General features: G+C 40.7%; 1 protein-coding gene across 1 annotated transcript in view; it reads left to right on the forward strand.

Annotated features, from left to right (window-relative positions):
- Positions 1-496: 496 nt before the first annotated feature.
- Positions 497-20,250, forward strand: part of LOC124721608 (microtubule-associated serine/threonine-protein kinase 3) — a 263,031-nt gene continuing 243,277 nt past the window's right edge. Inside the window, exons 1-2 of the mRNA XM_047246660.1 lie at positions 497-965; positions 13,519-13,598. Of these exons, the coding sequence (XP_047102616.1) occupies positions 788-965; positions 13,519-13,598 (258 nt within the window). The 5' untranslated portion in view covers positions 497-787. The remainder of the gene's footprint in view (positions 966-13,518; positions 13,599-20,250) is intronic.

Genomic DNA, 20,250 nt, shown 5'->3' on the forward strand with positions numbered 1-20,250 from the left:
AATCAATCTACAAAGAAGGTTGCTTACAGAACGCATGTGTGTTCCATTTTACAATATAGTTCACATGTGTGGAACCCATACGAGACAGGATTAACAGAGGATATTAAAAGTATCTGAAGAAGAACAGCATGAATGATCGAATGTTTGCTTGACTCGTAAGATAACGGTCACAGAAGTGCTGAAAAACCTGAACTGACAGAAGCTGAGCATATACGCCTATTATCTGGCCTACAGGAACATCTACAATGGGAATTCTAGGAATATGCTTCCATACACTTTGGGAGGTGGAAGAAACAGTAACATGTTCAACAATGTGAAGTGCCTTCTAACAAGTATTTGACGGTAGTTTGCAGAATATGCATGTAGACGCAAATAGCGTAATATTTTCATATTTGCTTAAAAAAAGAATATCTAAAGTTCACAGAAATTGTCAAATACATTTTACTCAAGAAGGTCGTTGCCTATCGATAGTAGTGTTTGTTTCTGAACAGTTCGACTGTCGTCACAAAACATCAATAGAGATTTAGTAAAGGCAGTGCATTTGTGGCGTGGAAGCAGCTAAAATGTAGTTCACGTAATTAGGATGCACGTTGAGGGAATGGGAGCACACACGTTTTATAAAATGAGTGTGGAAGTGGAGTTAAGCTTTAGTTTTACAAAAACATAGACTATCCAGGTTACAGACAGTACGATGTCATGTATACCGAATAGCTATCTTAAAATACATTATCAAGCGCTAATTCATCAGTGAGTTAAGGGTATTCAAAGGTTTTTGATATTGTTTATCATGAGAAAAATGGAAAACGCTGCCAATCGACCAAGTCGAACGAGAGTTCGCTCTCACTCGCAATCTGCAAGAGTGTTGGTTTTCGACGAAAAAACTGTCACTCATATGAGAAGTGTTGATGAACCCAGCCATCGACGATTTTCTGATTCAGAAGATGGAAAGTTTCCTGTTAAATCACGTAAGCACTATAGAATTAGCTAAATCACTATTTACCGTAGTCCCTTTGGTTGTCAAGCTTGTAGCAGACGAATTTTTCACATGCACTGAAACTATGGAGTCGTGAGAACTGTTAGCACTTGTCACACTTTGTTTACTAAACAAAACCATTGTTGTTGTTAGGGAACTCCTATTGATGTTTGTTTCATTTTATTGACAATGTGACTCACTCGTTAAATTTAAGAAGAAACATATTGTTTACAAATTAGTTACTCAGCAGGCATTAGACTGATTAGAACACTGGCGTTTTCAATCAAAATGTATTCAAGATTCGTATAAAACAAAAATTAACTACCTTACATAAACATTATATCAGTTGATACTATGAATGTTTAGGAAACAAGACTTTCGGCCATCGATGTATACTCTTCAACATTACGCCTTTACGTTACTATGGACCATTCCAGGGTGCTGTGTTAATGCTACTGCCGCAGTTACATTTGAACAAATCAATAACATGATAGTTGCCCTAATTAGAACATTTGGTAATTATTGTTGCTTTCATTGTTTTGGTATTTGTGTCATATTTTTCAAGTGGTTCAAATGTGAGCTGGAAGCACGTCAAAGGCAGTTAATGCTTGATACACTTTAGAGATTTTGAAGTAATATTGAGTTCAGCCTTATTAATCAAAATGGTTTACAGCAGTAGTATGTGTTTGTATCTCATCTGTTGTATTGTTTGATATGGAAAAATACAGAAAGTATAAACTTGATCTAAAGTTGTATGATTAAAGGGGGAAGTGGCTAGAGTATGTATGGCCCATCATCCCAAATTCTTCGTTATGACATACTGGTCTGTAGTGTAGCCAGAAGGCTAGGTAGGTTTGGACAGTGTCAGTGATGTGAACATAAATGAAAGGTTGTGGTAATAGGCTGATCTCATACTGCAGCGATGTGGCTAAAGTTTTATATGCCAAGGTGGCTTCAGAAAAGTGTCCTACACAAAATGCAAACCTCCAGCTTATATTTTTGAGCATATTTTATATGTGTACATAAACTATGAAAAACGTAGTGACCCTGAGGAATCTGCATATACCATGACAGTACTTTAGCAGTTTGATGTAGAACAACAGTCTTCTAAATGGTTAAATAAACTTTCTCATAACAAACTACAAAGCTAGTGTAGTATTAAAAATGAGCCCTGTGTTTTGTCTGCTGTGTAAATGCCCGCACCAGTTGATGCCATTCTGTTGTTTTTATGTCCGGTTGATTTGACTGTGTCATTGCTAGTATAATTTTTACCATTATGCGCATATCTAATGTCTGTACATATGCATGATGGGAAAGCTGTGGCTAAATGAGGGATATATTATCTATGAATGTTACAGCAGCTTCAGAATAAGTAATAACTGGTGCTCAATAGTGAGTTTAGTGAAATAACAAAACTGTGATCAGGTGATTTGGACTTAATGCTAGTGCATATTTTGGGCTTTTTGTTTGTAGGCAGTGCACATTGTGTAGCTCTATTTTGCCCACTGCTTTGAATAGCAGCATTTCAGTGAATGTTTCTAACGGTAGACAAATTATATATGGTTATTTTTTTGTGATATTGGTTCATGTATTGGGATTGCTACTCTATGCATCAACAACAAAAGAGTTTGCTCATTCTCTAATCTGTTTATAGGCAGGTGTAATTAATATTCAAACTGAACAACAAAGTCCACATTGTGAAACCATGTGGAAAACAATGTCACCTTTTGAGCAGTTTTCAAGTTGCTGCCTTAAAGCTATCAACAGGAGATAAAATAATTCTGCATTACATTATTAATACAACAAATAGTATATAGGGAATACAGAAGCATCCGCTTCCACCTGTCTGCTTTGACCCATCATGTTACCAATATTGCGGAAACAACAGTTCACTAAGACTCCAATATCGCACCTATGATGTCAGTATGTAAACATGACAACAAACATGAAAATAGATCGAAAAACCATCACACTCTTCTTCCTCCAAAAATATAGTCAAACTAATGGGACAAGCGTGGGAAACTGGTGGTTTTGGGTGGGTACAAAAAATATAAACACACACCACTGTACCAGTGACAGAAAATGACAAAATAAAATAACAGAAAATTCCCAAATTCCACTACATACAATATCCTCTGGAATCGGTCACTTCTCTTCACCTACATAGCTCAAGCGCAATTGCTGATACCACATTATAAAACTCCAAATATTACACCACTGCCACAACTATTAGTACAACAAAAACAACACCTAGACAAACGAAATTGTCATCAAACACTTACCTGGACCTATATAGGTCAGCAGCAGCTCACTATACCAAAAGACCCATAGCTACAACCGCACATTGAATTGAACACTTCACTTCACCTATGTAGGACAACAGCAGCTCACGATACCAAATCACTGACCAAACAACTGAGAAGTACCCCGCCAACCATCATAACACGCAAATAATACACCGAAAAGAATGACTACTTACCACAAAAAAGTTCCAGCGCTGCACTCTAGGTAAGCCACCACAATCACACACAGCCACACACACACAGCCCACAAAGTTGCAAAATTTTGATGAGGGACAAAGCATTGTCCCCCATCTCCGCACGCAAACGTGCACTGTTGTTGTTACCTGCCATATCAATACCTAACAAAGGCAGCAACAAATTAATTTAAACAAATTCACACACAACATACAGCAAACAGCACTACAATAATGTAGACACAACACAAACTAAATCGTTAACTCACTGAAACCAATTCTTGTTGAAGCACGGTCAAAAACAATACCTCACAGGTCAAGCAGTAACACGAAAATGAACCTGATACACCACATAACGCGCAACCCATAAACACACCACCAGAAGGCACCACCGACTGCAGCAAAATGACACCTATAAACACGCCACACTCATAAACTAAATTCCGCGCTGTTATGACATCACACAAGAGCCTTTTGTCACGGGTTAAAGGCAACGTGTGGGATCGAACTCTTCTGTTGACCCAGTATATACTGCTATATAATGAAAAGTTCATATGGCACTTTTTCGTTTAGGCCTATGATCTTTGTTGTCTTATAAATGTTTGTGTAAATTGCTGCCAGTTAGAAATTCATTCTGAAATCTAAGTAGTAAATCCATCATTATTATAAGTACTTTTTTGTTTTCAAATGTAGGCTCCCAAGAGTTTTAAAAACTCTCCTGACCAGAACTACCAATCAAGCTGGTGCAGTGGTCGAGGCAGTGGACATCATTTTGGGAGGACTTGGGCTTATATCCCTTTGACACCTTCCAGATTTTAATTTGTTATGGTTTCTTACATTATTCAAGGCAAACTGTGAGATTCTTACTAAATGGCAAATTTTTTTCCCCATGGTTGCCTAGTCCCGGCATATCTTTCATCTGTAACTGCCTTGTTATCGACGGAACATTAACTCCTAATCTTCCGTCCTTTCATTTCTGGCCAGCATGATCAACAGACTTATCCTCTTATATGAATGCATGGTGTCTGTTCTGTTACACATGTCTGAAAAACAGACACCACACATTCGTATAACTGATACACCTTGATGCGCTATGAATCCACAACGGTTAACACAGCTGCCTAATAAGCAGGAGATCCAGGGTTTGAGTCCACCCGGCATACATTGTTCACTTGCTGATTCCACATGAAGTCCCAATCCAGGTGATAATATCATTTCCTTTCCTCCCCCCCCCCCCCCCCCCTCCCCCCTCACTCCCTCCACCTTAAATTTACGTAAGGCCTATCCCCCATTGAATATAATGTGGGATGTGATAGGACAGCATATGGTTTGCCCTCCTTCACTAGCAACATATACTGAATCAGCTCTGATAAAACAACAGGTGTAAGTAGTGTGGCAGATTATTTTTTGTCATGACAGCAGACACCATCGTTACATCCACTTGCAGGACTGCAACATAGGTAGAGAAGACGGTACAAGGTACTAAAATTATTGTCCAAGACAATCTTTTTACTGTTGCATAACTGTAATTGTTATTTTGTTTACTTATATGAACAAGTTCTTTTAATGAGGTATCAAAAATGGGCTTGGAAGTAAGTGTATGAAGCAGGACACCCCAAACATCTGCTGAACTTGTGTATGAGGTTGAAAGTGCTGCTGACATGCAAGTGGAAACTTATGTACAGTGACAACCAAGTGTCAATTTTGTAGAGAACTGTGTGATGGTAGCTTAAGAACATGCCCTGGAGTGTGCTTACAAGGCCAGTGGTTTATAGGGGAGTGGTACCTATGAGCCATAACTTGTAGCTAACGGTGATAACTGAGAGACAGATCTTCAGTGTTGTATGTTTCATGATAAGTGTTTGAATATGCAAATGACATCATTGATATGAATACAAATTTAGCAGATAACTTTCTGTGATGACAACCTTTCGTGCCATAAACCAATAATGTACACATATTGTAAGCTTGAAATGCTCCGTGAGGCATGTTCACAGACTGATCAGTGTACTGAAGCTGCATTTTCCCTTTCACAATTGCAGATACAGTGTGCTGTATTGTAGTGACCTGCACTGAGTATGCAGTTTTACCTCAGTTACACAGGTGGTTGTATGTAGCAATTTCTTGTGGTCAAAAGAAGAGGGATTACAGAAGTATCCGATTCCACTCACCTGCTTTGACCCATGACATCATCAGTATGGCGGAAATGGCTATTCTAAGTGTCTCCAATATGGTGCCTATGACGTCACTACATACACACGGCAACTAACACGAAAATACATATAAATAAGACATCATCATCTCCCTCTAAAAATAAAATCAAACTAACGGGACAATGTTGGAAATTGAGAGCTTTAGTTTGGGGACAAGCTAAATATAATAGTTAAAAAAAATCACAATCCCAAAACAAAAAAAATGACAAAAATATCAAAATTACAACATTCCTCTACACCAACATAATCTACAGGAATCGGACACTTCCCTTCATCTATATAGGTCAACCACAGATGACAAGACCAAAACACCAATACTTACAACTAAACTACAAAAATTGGAATCGGTCATTTCTGATGACCCATATAGGCCAACCACAACTATTGGTACCAAAAAACCAACATCTACAACTACGAAAAATAAAAACAAAACCACAGCACCTCAAAAATCAAACATTCCTACCTAAATTAAAATGCATGCAATACACTGTAAATACTCAAAACATCACAACTCGAGAAGAATAGACCCATAATAAAAAAAAAAAAAACACCCAGACAATTACCACCAACAAATTCCGGCACTGCATACTAGGTCAGCCCCCCCTCCTCCCCCCCCCCCCCCTTCCCCACACATACACACACACACAAAACCACTGACCAGGGCAAGATTATTGAAGACCTACTGGCAGGCGTAGATCACTGCCTCCTCGACAGTGGAGCCCCCATGCACTGTAGTGTGCCTCACAGCACTTTCTCGGCCATTGATGTTTCCATCTGTAGCTCTGAATTTCTCCCCTCCATTCAGTGGGGAGTTCATGACGATTTGTGTGACAGTGATTTTTTTCCGACTGTCTTTCCTTTCCTGTAGCTTCACTCGCCTGGACGCCTTCCTAGGAGGCCCTTTACTAATGCAGATTGGTATGCCTTTTCCTCAGCTGCCATCCCATACGCTCCACTACACAATGGCATTGATGAGTCCATGTCAAGTTTGACCGATGCCATACTTTTACCAGCTGCTTTGGTGATTTCTTTTTCCTTGGGTTCTTCTCAACGGAAGACTGTTCTTTGGTGGACCCCCAAAATTGCTGCAGACTGCCATCATACCCTCCAACCCTACAAATGGCTTCAGTCTCCTGGCCTTTAAATGGGTTTTTGCCCATCTCCGTTACTTTATTAAATGCCAGATATGGATTTGTTGGAAGTGCTATGTCGCTGCCATAGAGCTGCATATTCCATCTTCACAGGTGTGGACAAAGATCAGGTGCATTTTTGGCTGCCATACTTCTACAGTTGCCCCAGGAATTTCCCTGAACAGTGCTTACTCACCAGCCCAGACTCTTATCATTGAGTATTTTGCTTGGTATTTCGCCGAGGCCTCGGCATCCGTCAGTGTTCCATCTTCTCAAACACTGACTGGACTGACTCCCTATATCTTTTGTTCTCCGCTGCCTGGTGCCTGTTTTATGAGTGGGAATTCACCAGCACCTTTGCTTTCTCCCCCAACGCTGCTCCTGGACCAGGCTGGGTGCACAACCACATGCGTCAACACTTGTTGATGGCTAGTTGATGTCATATACTTGCCCTTTTTAACAGTCCCTGAGCAAGAGGAAATTCCCTTCCCAGTGGAAAGAAAGTGCCAGTATTCCAGTTTTGAAATTGGGTAAACTGCCCTTTCAGATAGACAGCTGTTGTCTGACCAGTTTCTCCAATGTCCTCTGCAATTTATTTTGAATATATGGTGTGTCAAAGGCTGTATTGGCTCCCTGAGTCCTGGGACCTTTTGCCTTCAACCCAGAGTGGTTTTTGTCAAAGCTGCTCTACTGCATATAATTTAGTCCACTTTGAGTCTGCTATCTGAATGGCTTTTGTCCGGCATCAGCGCCTTCTTGCAGTCTTCTTTGCTCTGCATAAAGTGTATGATATTACAAGCTGTCACCACACCCGCCTCACCTTACATAAATGAGGCCTCTGTGATTCACTCCCATTTTTTTATCCAGAACTTTCCTCCATGTTGCACTTTGCAGGCAAAGATTGGCAGCTCCCATAGCTCCTCCTATCAATAGGGGAATGGAGTTCTGTAGTGTTCTGTTTTGAGTGTTCCGCTCCTTTTAGAGGCTATGAATCATCTGGTGTTGGCTGCAAGGCCTCTTTGTGTGCTGCTGATTTTTGCATTTATTTTTGATTGTCTGCAATGGGTGTTGCTGAACACAGACTGCAGAGAGCAATATGCTGAGCACAATCTTGGGCTGTCATTCATGGCTTCCATTTCTTGACTGTCAAGACCTGTTACCCATTTCTGTCATTGCTGTGTGGTCCATTCCCTTCTGGATCTTTAACTTGATGGCCAGTCCTTCAGTGTGATGGACTTTTGTTGTTTTTTGGGACTGGTCGTTGATGCCGGGTTGACATGACAACACCAACTAGGGCGTGGACAATTCTACTCCGATACAACTCTACACAGCTTTCGTCCAGTCCCATCTAGATTACTGAAGTCTTGCATATGGCTTGGCATCAACTTCGATGTCATTGATGGTGGACCTGATACACCATTGTGGGGTGTGACTGGCAAGTGGTGCCTTTTGGACTAGCCACATTATCAAGTTCCTGGCAGAGGCAGGGGTTCCACCATTGCTGGTTCTGTGCAAGCAACAATTGATTGCTTATGTATTAAGCATCTGCTGCTCCCTGGAGCACTCAAATTAATGTCTCCTCTTTCCAGATACAATTATCGACTTCCCACAATGGTGGCCCAAGTCTGGGGCTGTGGTTGCCATCTGCATCTGGTCTTTTTTCTGAACACCAGCTTCTTCTTCTGGGTGGCTGTAGTGTTTTCACTGCAGAGTTGGTAGACATCTCTCGTGCTATTGAGCATATCTGTTCCTGCTCCAGCGAGTATGGGCAATACAGGAGACCATGAATTTATGTATGTTCTCCATGTAACTGTTTGAGCAGTTTACTAGCTTTTGACCAGAGTTACCCTCACCATCTCTTGTTCCTGACTATCCAGGTTTCACTTTTTGCCCCTGAACAATGTGGATGCTTGGTGGTCTTTGTCTGGACCGTGGTCACATTGGTATCCCAGAAAATGAACTTGCTGACAGGCTGGCTAAATTGGCAACTAGCAAGCCACCTGTTGAGATTGGTATTCCAGAATTGGACCTTTGATTGCTGTTAAGTTCTGAGAATTTGGAATATGGAATGGCATACTTTGATATTACCAAACTATGGGCAATACAGGAGACCACGAATTTATGGATGTTCTCCATGTGGGCCTCTCACAGGGAATCCATCATCGTAGGCTTTGTTGACCTTCAGTCGACCTTGGGGGTTTCCTTTCCTTATGTTTCACACACTAGGCCCTTCTTCTGTGTGTAGTTTCTTATACTTGCATGTTCCAGGTAGGACGGACTGAGGACCTCGTAGTTTGTTCCCTTTAATCATTAAGCCAACCAACCATTCTATGACCACACTGTGAATGAAGTAGTTCAATTTCATGGTGTGTCCATGATAACTTTCAAACATATTTACGTGGAATACTGAACCCCTTGCAGCCACATAACATGGCAAAAGAACACTGGTCGTAAAAATATCTTAATCAACAAGCGATGGAGAATAGAGTTGTACTGTTCAGTGACAGTTGGTTTCAAACCCAACAGAAACTGCTGCTAGTGAATGCAGGTTCACGTCAACTGGTTTCAGAGAGATCATTGTGAAGGAAACTGCATGCAATGGAAATAATCAAGTACATTATAAAAGTTCATTTCTCACAATAGCACATCTTCGTGTGGCAAAACAACACAAAAACTGGGCAATAACTCACGGGAGTCATGTTGTGTGGTCCAACAAATCATGATTTTACCTCTTTTCAAATGATGCAAGGCTCCGAGTGCACTGATAGCCCAATGATGCCTTTATGTGTGTGGAGGATTTAGTTTAGGCCAGAATTGGTTCTGTTTTGTTTTGGGTGCATTTTGGACCATGACTTGGGCCCACTCATTAAGGTTGATGTGAACAGGAACCAGAATATTTATTTCAACATTCTCAGTGATGAAGTATTGCCATTTCTTCTCCATCTTCATGATGCTTATACTGTGCACACTCCAATATGCCAACAGGCATGTTTACAGTGCTGCACATGTATATTTGCTGGTGTGACGGACACTCGGGTGTCGTATCACATTGACTAGCCCACCAAATCACCCAATCTTCATCCCATGTCTTGGGACTATTTGGAACAGTGAGTGAAACATAGCAGTCAACATCCCTGCAATTTGTTAGCTCTAAAAGATATAATAATAAATGAGTGACTTCAGATAGATACAGCATGTTTGAGGAAACTTTTGGACACACTTCCTCATCAAATTAATGTAATTAAGGCTAGAGGTGGTGGTGCCTGATATTAGTGTGATTTCTGTTGCTTGTGGCTTAATTTTTTGTCTGCTGTGCTTATAAAGCATTCAGATCAAGACCTTGCTGTTGACAGGTATTATATGTAATCATAATAGGCATACAGCAACAGATGAATGCTAAATAATGCACTGATAGAAATAGAAAGCATTACACCATACAGCATCAGTCTGATGATACTCATCACATGTGGGTACCAGATGTGCTCCACGTATGACAAATCAGGAGAATATGCATGTTAGCCTGAAGGCATTTGTGGTGTGAAATGCAATGTGGGGTCTTGCATTATTCTACTGAAATACCCTAGTCATGAAGCATACAACAGGGTTTACCATTATTGCCCCATACTGGCAAGCATTCAGCTCCTCTCTTTCAATAATTACCAAATCAATCCTGCTGTATCCAAGAGCACCCCACACAATGATTGCATGGGTTGGAAAGTTATGGGGCTGTCGTCATGCATTTATTCATCATTATGGCATTAGCCAGTTGAACAATGCTATGATCTTGTAGTATAATCCCCCTTGGGCAACCCAGTTGTTTTGTAAAATAGTGAATACATATGAAATTTTAACAAAGCATATCCGACTGGCATGGTTTAACGCTTTCCATTTCTGTCTGTGTATTGTTCATAGTTCCACCATCAGCCGGTAACATCGTGGTGATGGTCTTGTGGGACTCTGAACGGGTTATTCTGGCTATTCTTTGTGATGTCCTCCATAATGGTGCAATGATGAACTGTGAAGTGTACTGTATGACCTTCAGGGGGTTGATGGGACGACTTCAGTGTATTTGTTGCCACAAAAGTGGAAACAAACTTCTCCTTCTCTATGACAACAAGGACCTCACATAAGTCTGTGCACCTGACAGGAGCTGATAAAATTTCATTGGACTGTTCTTCCTCATCCACCCTACAGCCTGTATTTTGCACCTTCTGACTTCCATCTGTTTGGCTCAATAAAGGAAGCAGTACATGAATAATTTTTTTTGGGGGGGGGGGGGGGGGCCCTCAGGCGTCGACCAGTAGAGTGGAACCATGCAGTCATACGGACTATCCCAGTAAGGTGGTTTAAGGCCATTGCATTGAATGGAGATTATGTTGAAAAATGAGGTTTTGTAGCCATAAGAGTGGGGAATAATACGGTGTATTGGAATCCTGAATAAAACCAACCTGCTTTCAGGAAAAAAGTGTTGCGTTACTGATTGAGTGCACCTCATAAGTAGTGATGTACAGAAGGTAGCTCATATAGGGCTACACCTCAAAGTATGTAACTGCTTGACAGAACTGCCTGCAAGCGACAGTGTGTATGAGAATGGCCAGCAAGGCTGTTGGGTAGGGGGAAAAAAAAGCTGGACAATTGCAAGTAGGACTTACACTATTATGTGTACCGTATAAACTTAATTATGTATATAGATGATGATGATAATAATAAAACAAAATGAGGCCCTCAAAGAATGTGCAGAGAAGATTGGCCTGTAAATCTTCTTTAAGAAGACTGAATTCATCTGTTCCAAGTTAGATATTCCAAAACTTATGACTAAATTATGGTGAAATAAACAGAGCCAAACACTTTCAGTACCTTGGTGAATTTATTGAACCAACAGGACTTTAAAAAATCACAAAAATACAGATTGCTGTAAATCAAGAAAGTGTCTGGACTTGTTCAAAATTTGTATTATAAAAAATGCCTGTCAAAAGGTACTAAAATCACTCACTACAATACAGTAATCAAACTGACAGTCACATATGCAAGTGAAACACTCTCATTGAATTGAAAACCAGATTTACAAGGAATTAAGTAAGTAGAGAGAAAGATTATTAGAAAAATTCTGGGACCATGATGCACACAAAATGGATTTAGATTGCAAACCATTAAGACAACAGAAAAAGTATCAAACATTGAAATTGACATCAGAAAGAGATGAATTTCTAGAGACACCCTGACAGATTACCTGGAAACAGACTAACTAAAAGTCTATTGGACTATGTGACATCACTTAAAGCATCAATACCCTGGGTAACTGAAGTTAAGAAGGATTTGATAAAAACAAAAATTGACATAACAAACACATCAGATAGGGATACATTCAGAAGCAAAATCAACACATGAAAGTTTGTTCTGGAGATGGAACCAAAACTGTACCGACTAAAGTGGACCTAAGAAAGAAAGAAGGCCTTTGGGGAGAAAATAAAGAAATATTGGGACAATAAGAAGAACCTTAAGAAAGACTGAAAATCACCTGCTTTTAATTCTCCAACAGGGTCATTTGATAATAGTAATTCTTCTTCTTTTTATTATTATTATTATTGTTATTTTGTGTGGCTCGATGCTGTGGTGCAAATTTTTCTATTGGATGCCACTTTGGCAACTTGCATGTCCCTAACCTACCCCAGTCATCCAACCAGGGAAAGGGGACCTACACTTTAATGTAGAATCCAAACCATGTGTCATTTTTGGTGACTCCTCACATTGTCGAGAGGCGAAGGCTAGGTTAAAATGAAGGCTGAAAAAGCTGTGGTCCAAATGAGACTAGATCCCACAACCTCTCTATTTCCAGGCATGCATTTTACTGCTAGCCCACCAGTTTTTACATGTATGTAGATAGTTCATTTATAGGCTTTTATTAGTCAGTTTCAGAGTATCAAAATATGTGACATATATGACAGCATCTTTTGATTGCATTAACATAGAGCCCGCATCTCGTGGTCGTGCGGTAGCGTTCTCGCTTCCCACGCCCGGGTTCCCGGGTTCGATTCCCGGCGGGGTCAGGGATTTTCTCTGCCTCGTAATGGCTGGGTGTTGTGTGCTGTCCTTAGGTTAGTTAGGTTTAAGTAGTTCTAAGTTCTAGGGGACTGATGACCATAGATGTTAAGTCCCATAGTGCTCAGAGCCATTTGAACCATTAACATAGAAGCTTAAATTATTTACACTGACAAGGGACTGTCGATCTTAGTATTTGACATAAATTTCAACTTGATAACTCTGCCTGTTACTGAGAAAAAGGGATCTTAATAGTAGGACAGACAGACAGGAAGGCAGCTGCAGCCTCAGCAAGAACAGAGTGATCCTATAAGGGCTCCGTTTTTGCTGATTGAGGTACGCAACCCTAAAAAAGATCCTGCTTGAGGAATGTCTTCCACATTTCTCACAATGGGCAATAATTTGTCTTTTGGTATGCAGCAGGAAAGACTGAAAATTTTACATTACTGTATCTTTGTTTTACTCATCTAAACTGTGAACAACATTGGTATAAATTTAAAAATATTTCATGGACCATAATGAATGCTATGGTTCAGCAGTTGAAGACAAATTTTCATATGTTACAATGCTAAAGAAGTGTAGGGAAAGTAATTTATATATCAGCCAAAGAAACAATAGAAATATGGATAACAACCACCAACTATCAAGAAAAAAAATTGTTTACTGTATCATAACTGTGTATTTCAGGTTCAGAAGAAAAAACCAACTTGATTCATATGAGAAAATCAAATCTGGGTCAGTCAGCACCATCACTCTCTTCGAGCATTGTAAGTTATATATTACTTTTACTTTCATAGTTTAATGATACCTTTATTTAAGTAAGTTCTTCTCCTCCCCATCTGTCAAACATTTTTTTCTTAACCTGTTTTTTTGCTGTATGTACTCTTGAATTACTTAATTATGACCACCTGTTACTATCTAGAAGTGCTGTTTACAGCACAGGCTGCAGCTGATATAGTTGGCAGTCATTCAGCCAGTTGTTCATAGACCTCCATTGGTATTTGAAACCATGCTGTCCGCAATACTTCCTGTTACTGGAAGGACCATGAGGGAGAGTTCACACACGAAGCACAGTGATTAAGGTGGTTCCACATATGTTGAACTGTGTTAAAACTTGGAGAATTGAAAATTGAAGGAAGTGGCTTGGCTTTGTTGTGCTCTCCCAGCTATTTGATGGATTTTGCAGAAATAATCTAGACTCTCTAGGAAGAAATTTATCATGTAAGGGTGAATTTGATCCCACAGGATGAATTCACTATCAGATCAGTCATTGGTAACCCCAGACATATTATTGTAATAAAATGGAACACCTGCAGCCATCCTTTCGATGTTATTTATTACATAGCTACAAGTTTTGGTGATTCAATACACCATTTTCAAGCAGGTATGCATAAACAGTAATGATGGCTTCAACAACTTACCAACCATCCAAATGTAAAGATAGATTAAAAATGGAATAAGAATCAAGGACAATACTACACAAGTGAATTTACAGTAATCGTTTGATAAAACCAACAGATACATCCATTGTCACATACCTAAAATAGAATTATATACAGTATACCATAGTGAATTTTCACTCTATATGTTGTACAAATGTACTATTTATTAATAAAATCAATAATTAAATATTCTATGATTTAAATGGCATAATCCTGAAATAACCTACTAATCTACAAAATAACTGTAGAAAATGATAGATGTGTGAAAGAAAATACAGTCTTAGAAATAAGTAAACTAAAGAAATATGTGTCTGTGTGTATGTAGTCCTTGCACAAGGACAGCATCAACAATATCTTAGTGTCAATATAAGTTAACACAGCAAAATAACAATATAAATATATCTATTTGGCACATCAGAGTTATAAAATGTTAAGCTGAAAACCGAATTTAGGTGTATTTATGTCACGTGTATAAACTGAATGTCCAAGAACATGTCAAGAGATCAAATGTAGAAAACAACATATGTCGTACCATACATAGAATATATAAAACCCCAGCTAATGTTCAGTATGAACAACATCTGTGATCCCATGAGAAAGTAGCCCTTGCAGAAGCACAGCCTCAACAAAATCTTCAGCTGGTGTTGTAAGGTGGCCTAACTTAGCTATCAGAGATGCTGGCTTGCGACTTCCATATTGTCAGCACACTGAATGAGTGTTCTTGCATACTGAATATGCACTCGTGCTCCATAGCACATAATTATTGAGCCTGATGAGTGTATTTCTTCACATGACCTTGTTCTGCTGAATTGAGACCAGAGTGGTTCATCACACTGGGCAAAGCCATGGTACAACATTCCTTCTCCCTTTGAAAAAAAGCCTCTGGATTGTCACCTGTTTACATCCCTGGAGGAGAATGTCAACAAATATTTGATGTGTTGATATAAAAAATAAAATATTCTCCGCTTTTCCTTACTGTAATTTAGCGTAAACCATATTGTTTATTGGCTGTCTACTAATTTAAGTGCTATTTCCTAATGTCAGCCCGGCCTGTTGGTAACTGGTGTAATGGGAGTTCAAGTGGTCTGATGGTTTGCTGCTTGAAGTACATACAGGTTATGCAATGTTGAGTTAGAACATAACAGTACCAGAAACAAAGACACTCATGGTCAAGATTGTACTGTGCTGTTCGTCATGTTATTGCTGTACATGCTGGAGCTTCTGTCCAGTGGGAATGCATCCTTTCTGTGTAATTTAAGTTCCCTGACTTCATTTGTATCTTGCCCACAGACATCATATCAAACAAGTAAGATAATATTACCAAATATTCTCTTCTTAACAAATTCCTTAACAACTCATTTAACAACAGGTGGTTCCATTCAGTTGATTTCTCATTCTTGGCAGCCTCCATGTTTATCAGGTGGTTTCTTAACTCACTGCTGTGGTACACCATCCAGTACTTTGCCTTTGCAACAAAAGTTTCCCCTGTTTTTTCCCTGAAAAGGCAACCTTAAAACTGTGCTAACAAAGAAACCGCATATAGTGCTACTGCTCACAAGATATTGGTCAGTAGTTCAATTATTCCGTTTACTTTAAAGCTAGTTGAAGACAATCCTCCTTGCAGCTGTATGCTTCCTTGTACCTTCACTCCTCCAAAGTAACTTCCCTGTGCCCTGTGGCACTTTATTGTGTGAGCTAAATATTACCGACTTTGTGTACAATACAGTTGGGTTGCCCTCATGACTGGAGAACCTCGCAGCAGTTTATCATTGGCAGCTGTCTCACTCTTCTGACACAGTCTGCTCAAGTTCGTCTATGCACTGCAAAAGATAATTTGCACATGATGTTTTTTCCTTATGATCATCATCAACTTTATGAACCTCCTGATAGAGGAGGTTCAGACATCTGTGGTCTACTTTGGAGAGACGGGTGTGGGATTGCTATCTACCTCATCATCGTTACCTGAAATTGCCACTGTTTTTGCAGGAAGAATGGTATAAGATTCCCTTGAAAACCATACAGGGCCTGTTTTTTATCTATTCTGAGGTGAGTGGAAGCTTTTTTTATTGCCAACAGATTTCATACACCATATTAGGCATGGTAATATGTTGTGTTTTTGGTGTTTCCATATTTTTGTGCATCCTCTGTACTTCTGTGTACATCTTTCCGAGGCTCTATGGCCTCTAGATAATACCCATTATCACCCAGTGTAGATACTAATCCACCTAAATAGTATCACCCTCTCATTTACTTCAGTACAGTATACATTCACTTCAGACTCCACATTTTCATATGATATTGGAGCTGATAATTCAAAATTATTCTCTTTTAGTTCTACAGTGTTAATACTTTGTTAATCAGTTATATTCACACTGTTAAAATCTTTTTCCTTATTATTTGTGTTTAAACAAATATTACTTAAGACAAAAAAAAAAAAAATCTCTTGAGCCCCATCAGAAGCCTCAATGGAGTGCCATACTGGTCCCTGTTTTTCATGCATCAATCATCAGATTTGTTTTGCCTCTTCTCTGCATAGTTAGCAGCATCCAAACTATGCAAAGCTATGTTCCTTCCCTCAATAAATAGAATTGTATTATTTGGCCACATCCAAGCTAACTCGACTGCCAAAGCTTACAAGACTTTTTCAAGGGTAGCCCCGTGTGTCTCCGACTCAGATTTGGTTGACCCTCTGCCAACGACAAGGAAATGACAAGAATGCAAAATAGAACAATGAGGGGGGACTCTTGAATATACCACTAACATAACAATCCGTACTGTAACATAATCTTTCCACGTGATTGGCTGCCAATGACTATTGTTTTACATATCGCACAACAATTACCCACACTCCATGCTCACAATAAAATAAACTGCCTCTTCCAAACTGTGAAAACTAGTATACATTTTTTACAGTCAGCAGAACACCATCTTAGTTTACTTTACACACAAATACAATTTTACAGTAAAAAAAGAGGGGTGGCTCACTCACCATGCTGCATGTTGACAAAGCTGCAAACTGGAGCTGGCGATGACATCAGTGGTCCAGGAATTTGTAGTAGTTGAGCCATCTGCACGAACAGCAACCATCTAGGTTCTTCATCATCATCTTGGACAGTTTCCAGCCACTGGCTGGGTCTGTCGGGAACACAAGCCTCTCCATCGTGTTCTGTCTTTCCACCATTCCCCCTCTTCCACCTTTGTCCAGTTCTCTCCTCTTCTCGTCACACATTCCTTCACTCCCTTCACCCATCCATCTCTTGGTCTTCCTCTGGGCCTCTTCCCCTCCAGTTGCAGATCAAACATCCTCTTTGGAATTCTTCCCTCATCCATTCTCTTCATGTGTCCATACCACTGCAGTCTTGATTTTTCTATCCTGTCCTGTACTGGTTCCTCCTTTAGTCTTTCCCTCACATACACATTTTGCAATCTGTCTCGTCTTGTTACACTCAACCTGCTCCTCTGGAACTTCATTTCACTAGCCTGTATTCTACTTTTGTCGCTTTTGTGCATTACCCATGTCTCACTTCCGTATGCCAATATGGGGACAAAGTAGGTTCGGTATATAATTCCCTTGGATTTCTGTGGCACCTCCTTGCTCCAAATAAGCCCCCTAATGCATTTGTAGAACTGCCCTGCTTTTCTGCACCTTTCATTTATTTCCATTGCGTTTCCCCCCTTACTTTCAATCATGCTTCCCAGGTACTTGAAGTTCTCTACCACTTGTAGTTTTTCCCCTCCACAAGTTATATCCACATTTGGCCTATTCTTCTTCCTTGTTGTGACAATTATTTCACTTTTCTTTGCAGAGAAATGCATTCCATATTGTGCTGTCATTGCCTCCCATGCATCTAACTGCTCTTGCACCTCCTTCTCGCAATTTCCCCATAACATCTGGTCATCGGCAAAAAGCACTGCTTTCATTTTATGATCTCCAATTGCATCTGATACTTGCTGTAGGATTTCATCCATAACAATAATAAACAATAAAGGCGAAAGTGCACTTCCCTGTCGCAGCCCATTTTCCAGCTTGAACCATGCAGTACGTTCCCTCCTCACTTTCACACAACTCTCACTTCCCTCATACATTTTTCTGACTTTTCGTGTTATCTCTTCATCTATCCCTTTTGCGTTCAGCACATCCCAGAGCTTGTCCCTACAGATACTGTCATACACCTTCTCAGTATCTTAAAAGGCCATGATTAAGTCCTTTCCGTACTCATAGTGCCTTTCCTGCAGTTGCCTTACCGCAAATATGAGGTCCGTTGTTGATCTTCCCGGTCTGAAACCGTACTGCTCCTCTTGCAATCTACTTTAAATACTGCTTCTTATTCTCTTCTCCAGGATCTTTTCATAGATTTTTCCACAGTGGCATAGCAGGGTGATTCCTCTGTAGTTCTCACATCTCCTTTTATCCCCTTCCTTGAAGATCGGGACTATAATTCCTTTCTTCCAATCCTCAGGAATTCTGTTCTCCTTCCACACCACCCTCAGCACTCTGTATAGCCACTGGGTTCCTACTTCTCCTGCTGCTCGTATCATATCCACTGTTACTTCGTTCCCAACCTGGTGCCTTGCCCCCTTTCATCCTCCACATCAAACTGTAGGGGGAAATTGCTTGACCTCTATACTGGTTGCAGCGATGGAGTGCAGTCTGCAGCCAGGGGTGTGGTTGACAGGATGGTCAGCTGCAGGAATCTAAAGGTGGCTCATTGGTAAATTCTCCCAGGGTAAGAAAGTCATTTATTCATGACAATTAAGTGACAGAATCAAAACTGAAAGGGTCCTTGTGGCATAGTTGGCCACAGTCGCTAGAGAAGGCTGGTGTCAGCAGTTAGCCACCTGGAAGGCAGCAGATGGATGATGGTGGCATGTGGTACCCCAGCTCAGCAACAGAATGCTGATGCAAGACAGCAGTGGCAGCTGGTGACAGACAACACAGGTATGCTGGCCTGCTTCCGTAGTGACAGCATATAGCCCACCAGAGCGAGTAGGGTTAAACTGTGGCCTCTAACATATCTAATGACAGTGGCATGTGCGTGCTGTGGGCAATGGACAGCAACAGTGTAGGCATGCACAGCGTGGTGCACATGGGGCCCTGAGCTATTGCAGCCCATTCTTCCTTCCCTGGCTGCATTTCCTTCATCCTGCTGTCCCTCCTTCCCTATCCTCACTCCTTTCCCATTGCCCCCTCCTTCCCCTCTCTTGGTGTTCGGATTTATATTGACCCAGCTATCCAACTGGTTCCCTGTATTACTTGCAATTTTGTTCCTCTGCCTGTTCTCTTTCATCTGTTTTGGCGTTTAGGTCCCCACTTGAGGTATGACCTCCACTTCTAAATTTTCTGTTTTCAGTGTGAGGCATTTGGGGAAGAATTTCCTTCACAGTGCCTATGGTTTGAATTCCTCTCCCATCTTCCTTTCCCTCTTCCTTCCCTGCTGTAGCCCCCTTCCACCCTGCTAGGTCACCAGCACGTATAGCCAGTCCATGTGATGGGACTCTTATGTACCCATCTGGCTTAGCCCTGTGGCAACTGTATGCCAAGGAGTGGGTGCTTGTGTGTGGTGCCCATGGGGAGAATCCCTAATCAGAGTGGATGGTACGAGGGTGGATGCTTGGCATATGAAGCGTATCAAGCTGCAAGCTGTTCTCAAACAGCTGTCTCTTCGAATGATGAAGGATCATTGAATGCTGCTTCGTATGACCCAGCAGTATTCCCTTCCCTGGCTACACGATGGGAGGGGGGCCAGGCTAACCGTCTTAGGATGAAACACTTTACCCGTTACCTTGTCTGTAGTAGGATGGATGGGGACACAATCGCCGCTACAGAGACATTGTTTTTTGTGGAGAATATCGAGGACAAGTTTGGTGTAGTGAAGTCTCTCAGTATGACGCGGTCGGGCTCCCTGTTGATCAAAGCTGCTACTGCCGCCCAATCTGCAGCTCTTAATGCTCGCTATTGTGTTTTCAATGTCCCAAT

Source organism: Schistocerca piceifrons, chromosome X, assembly GCF_021461385.2.
Source record: "Schistocerca piceifrons isolate TAMUIC-IGC-003096 chromosome X, iqSchPice1.1, whole genome shotgun sequence".
NCBI lineage: Eukaryota > Metazoa > Arthropoda > Insecta > Orthoptera > Acrididae > Schistocerca > Schistocerca piceifrons.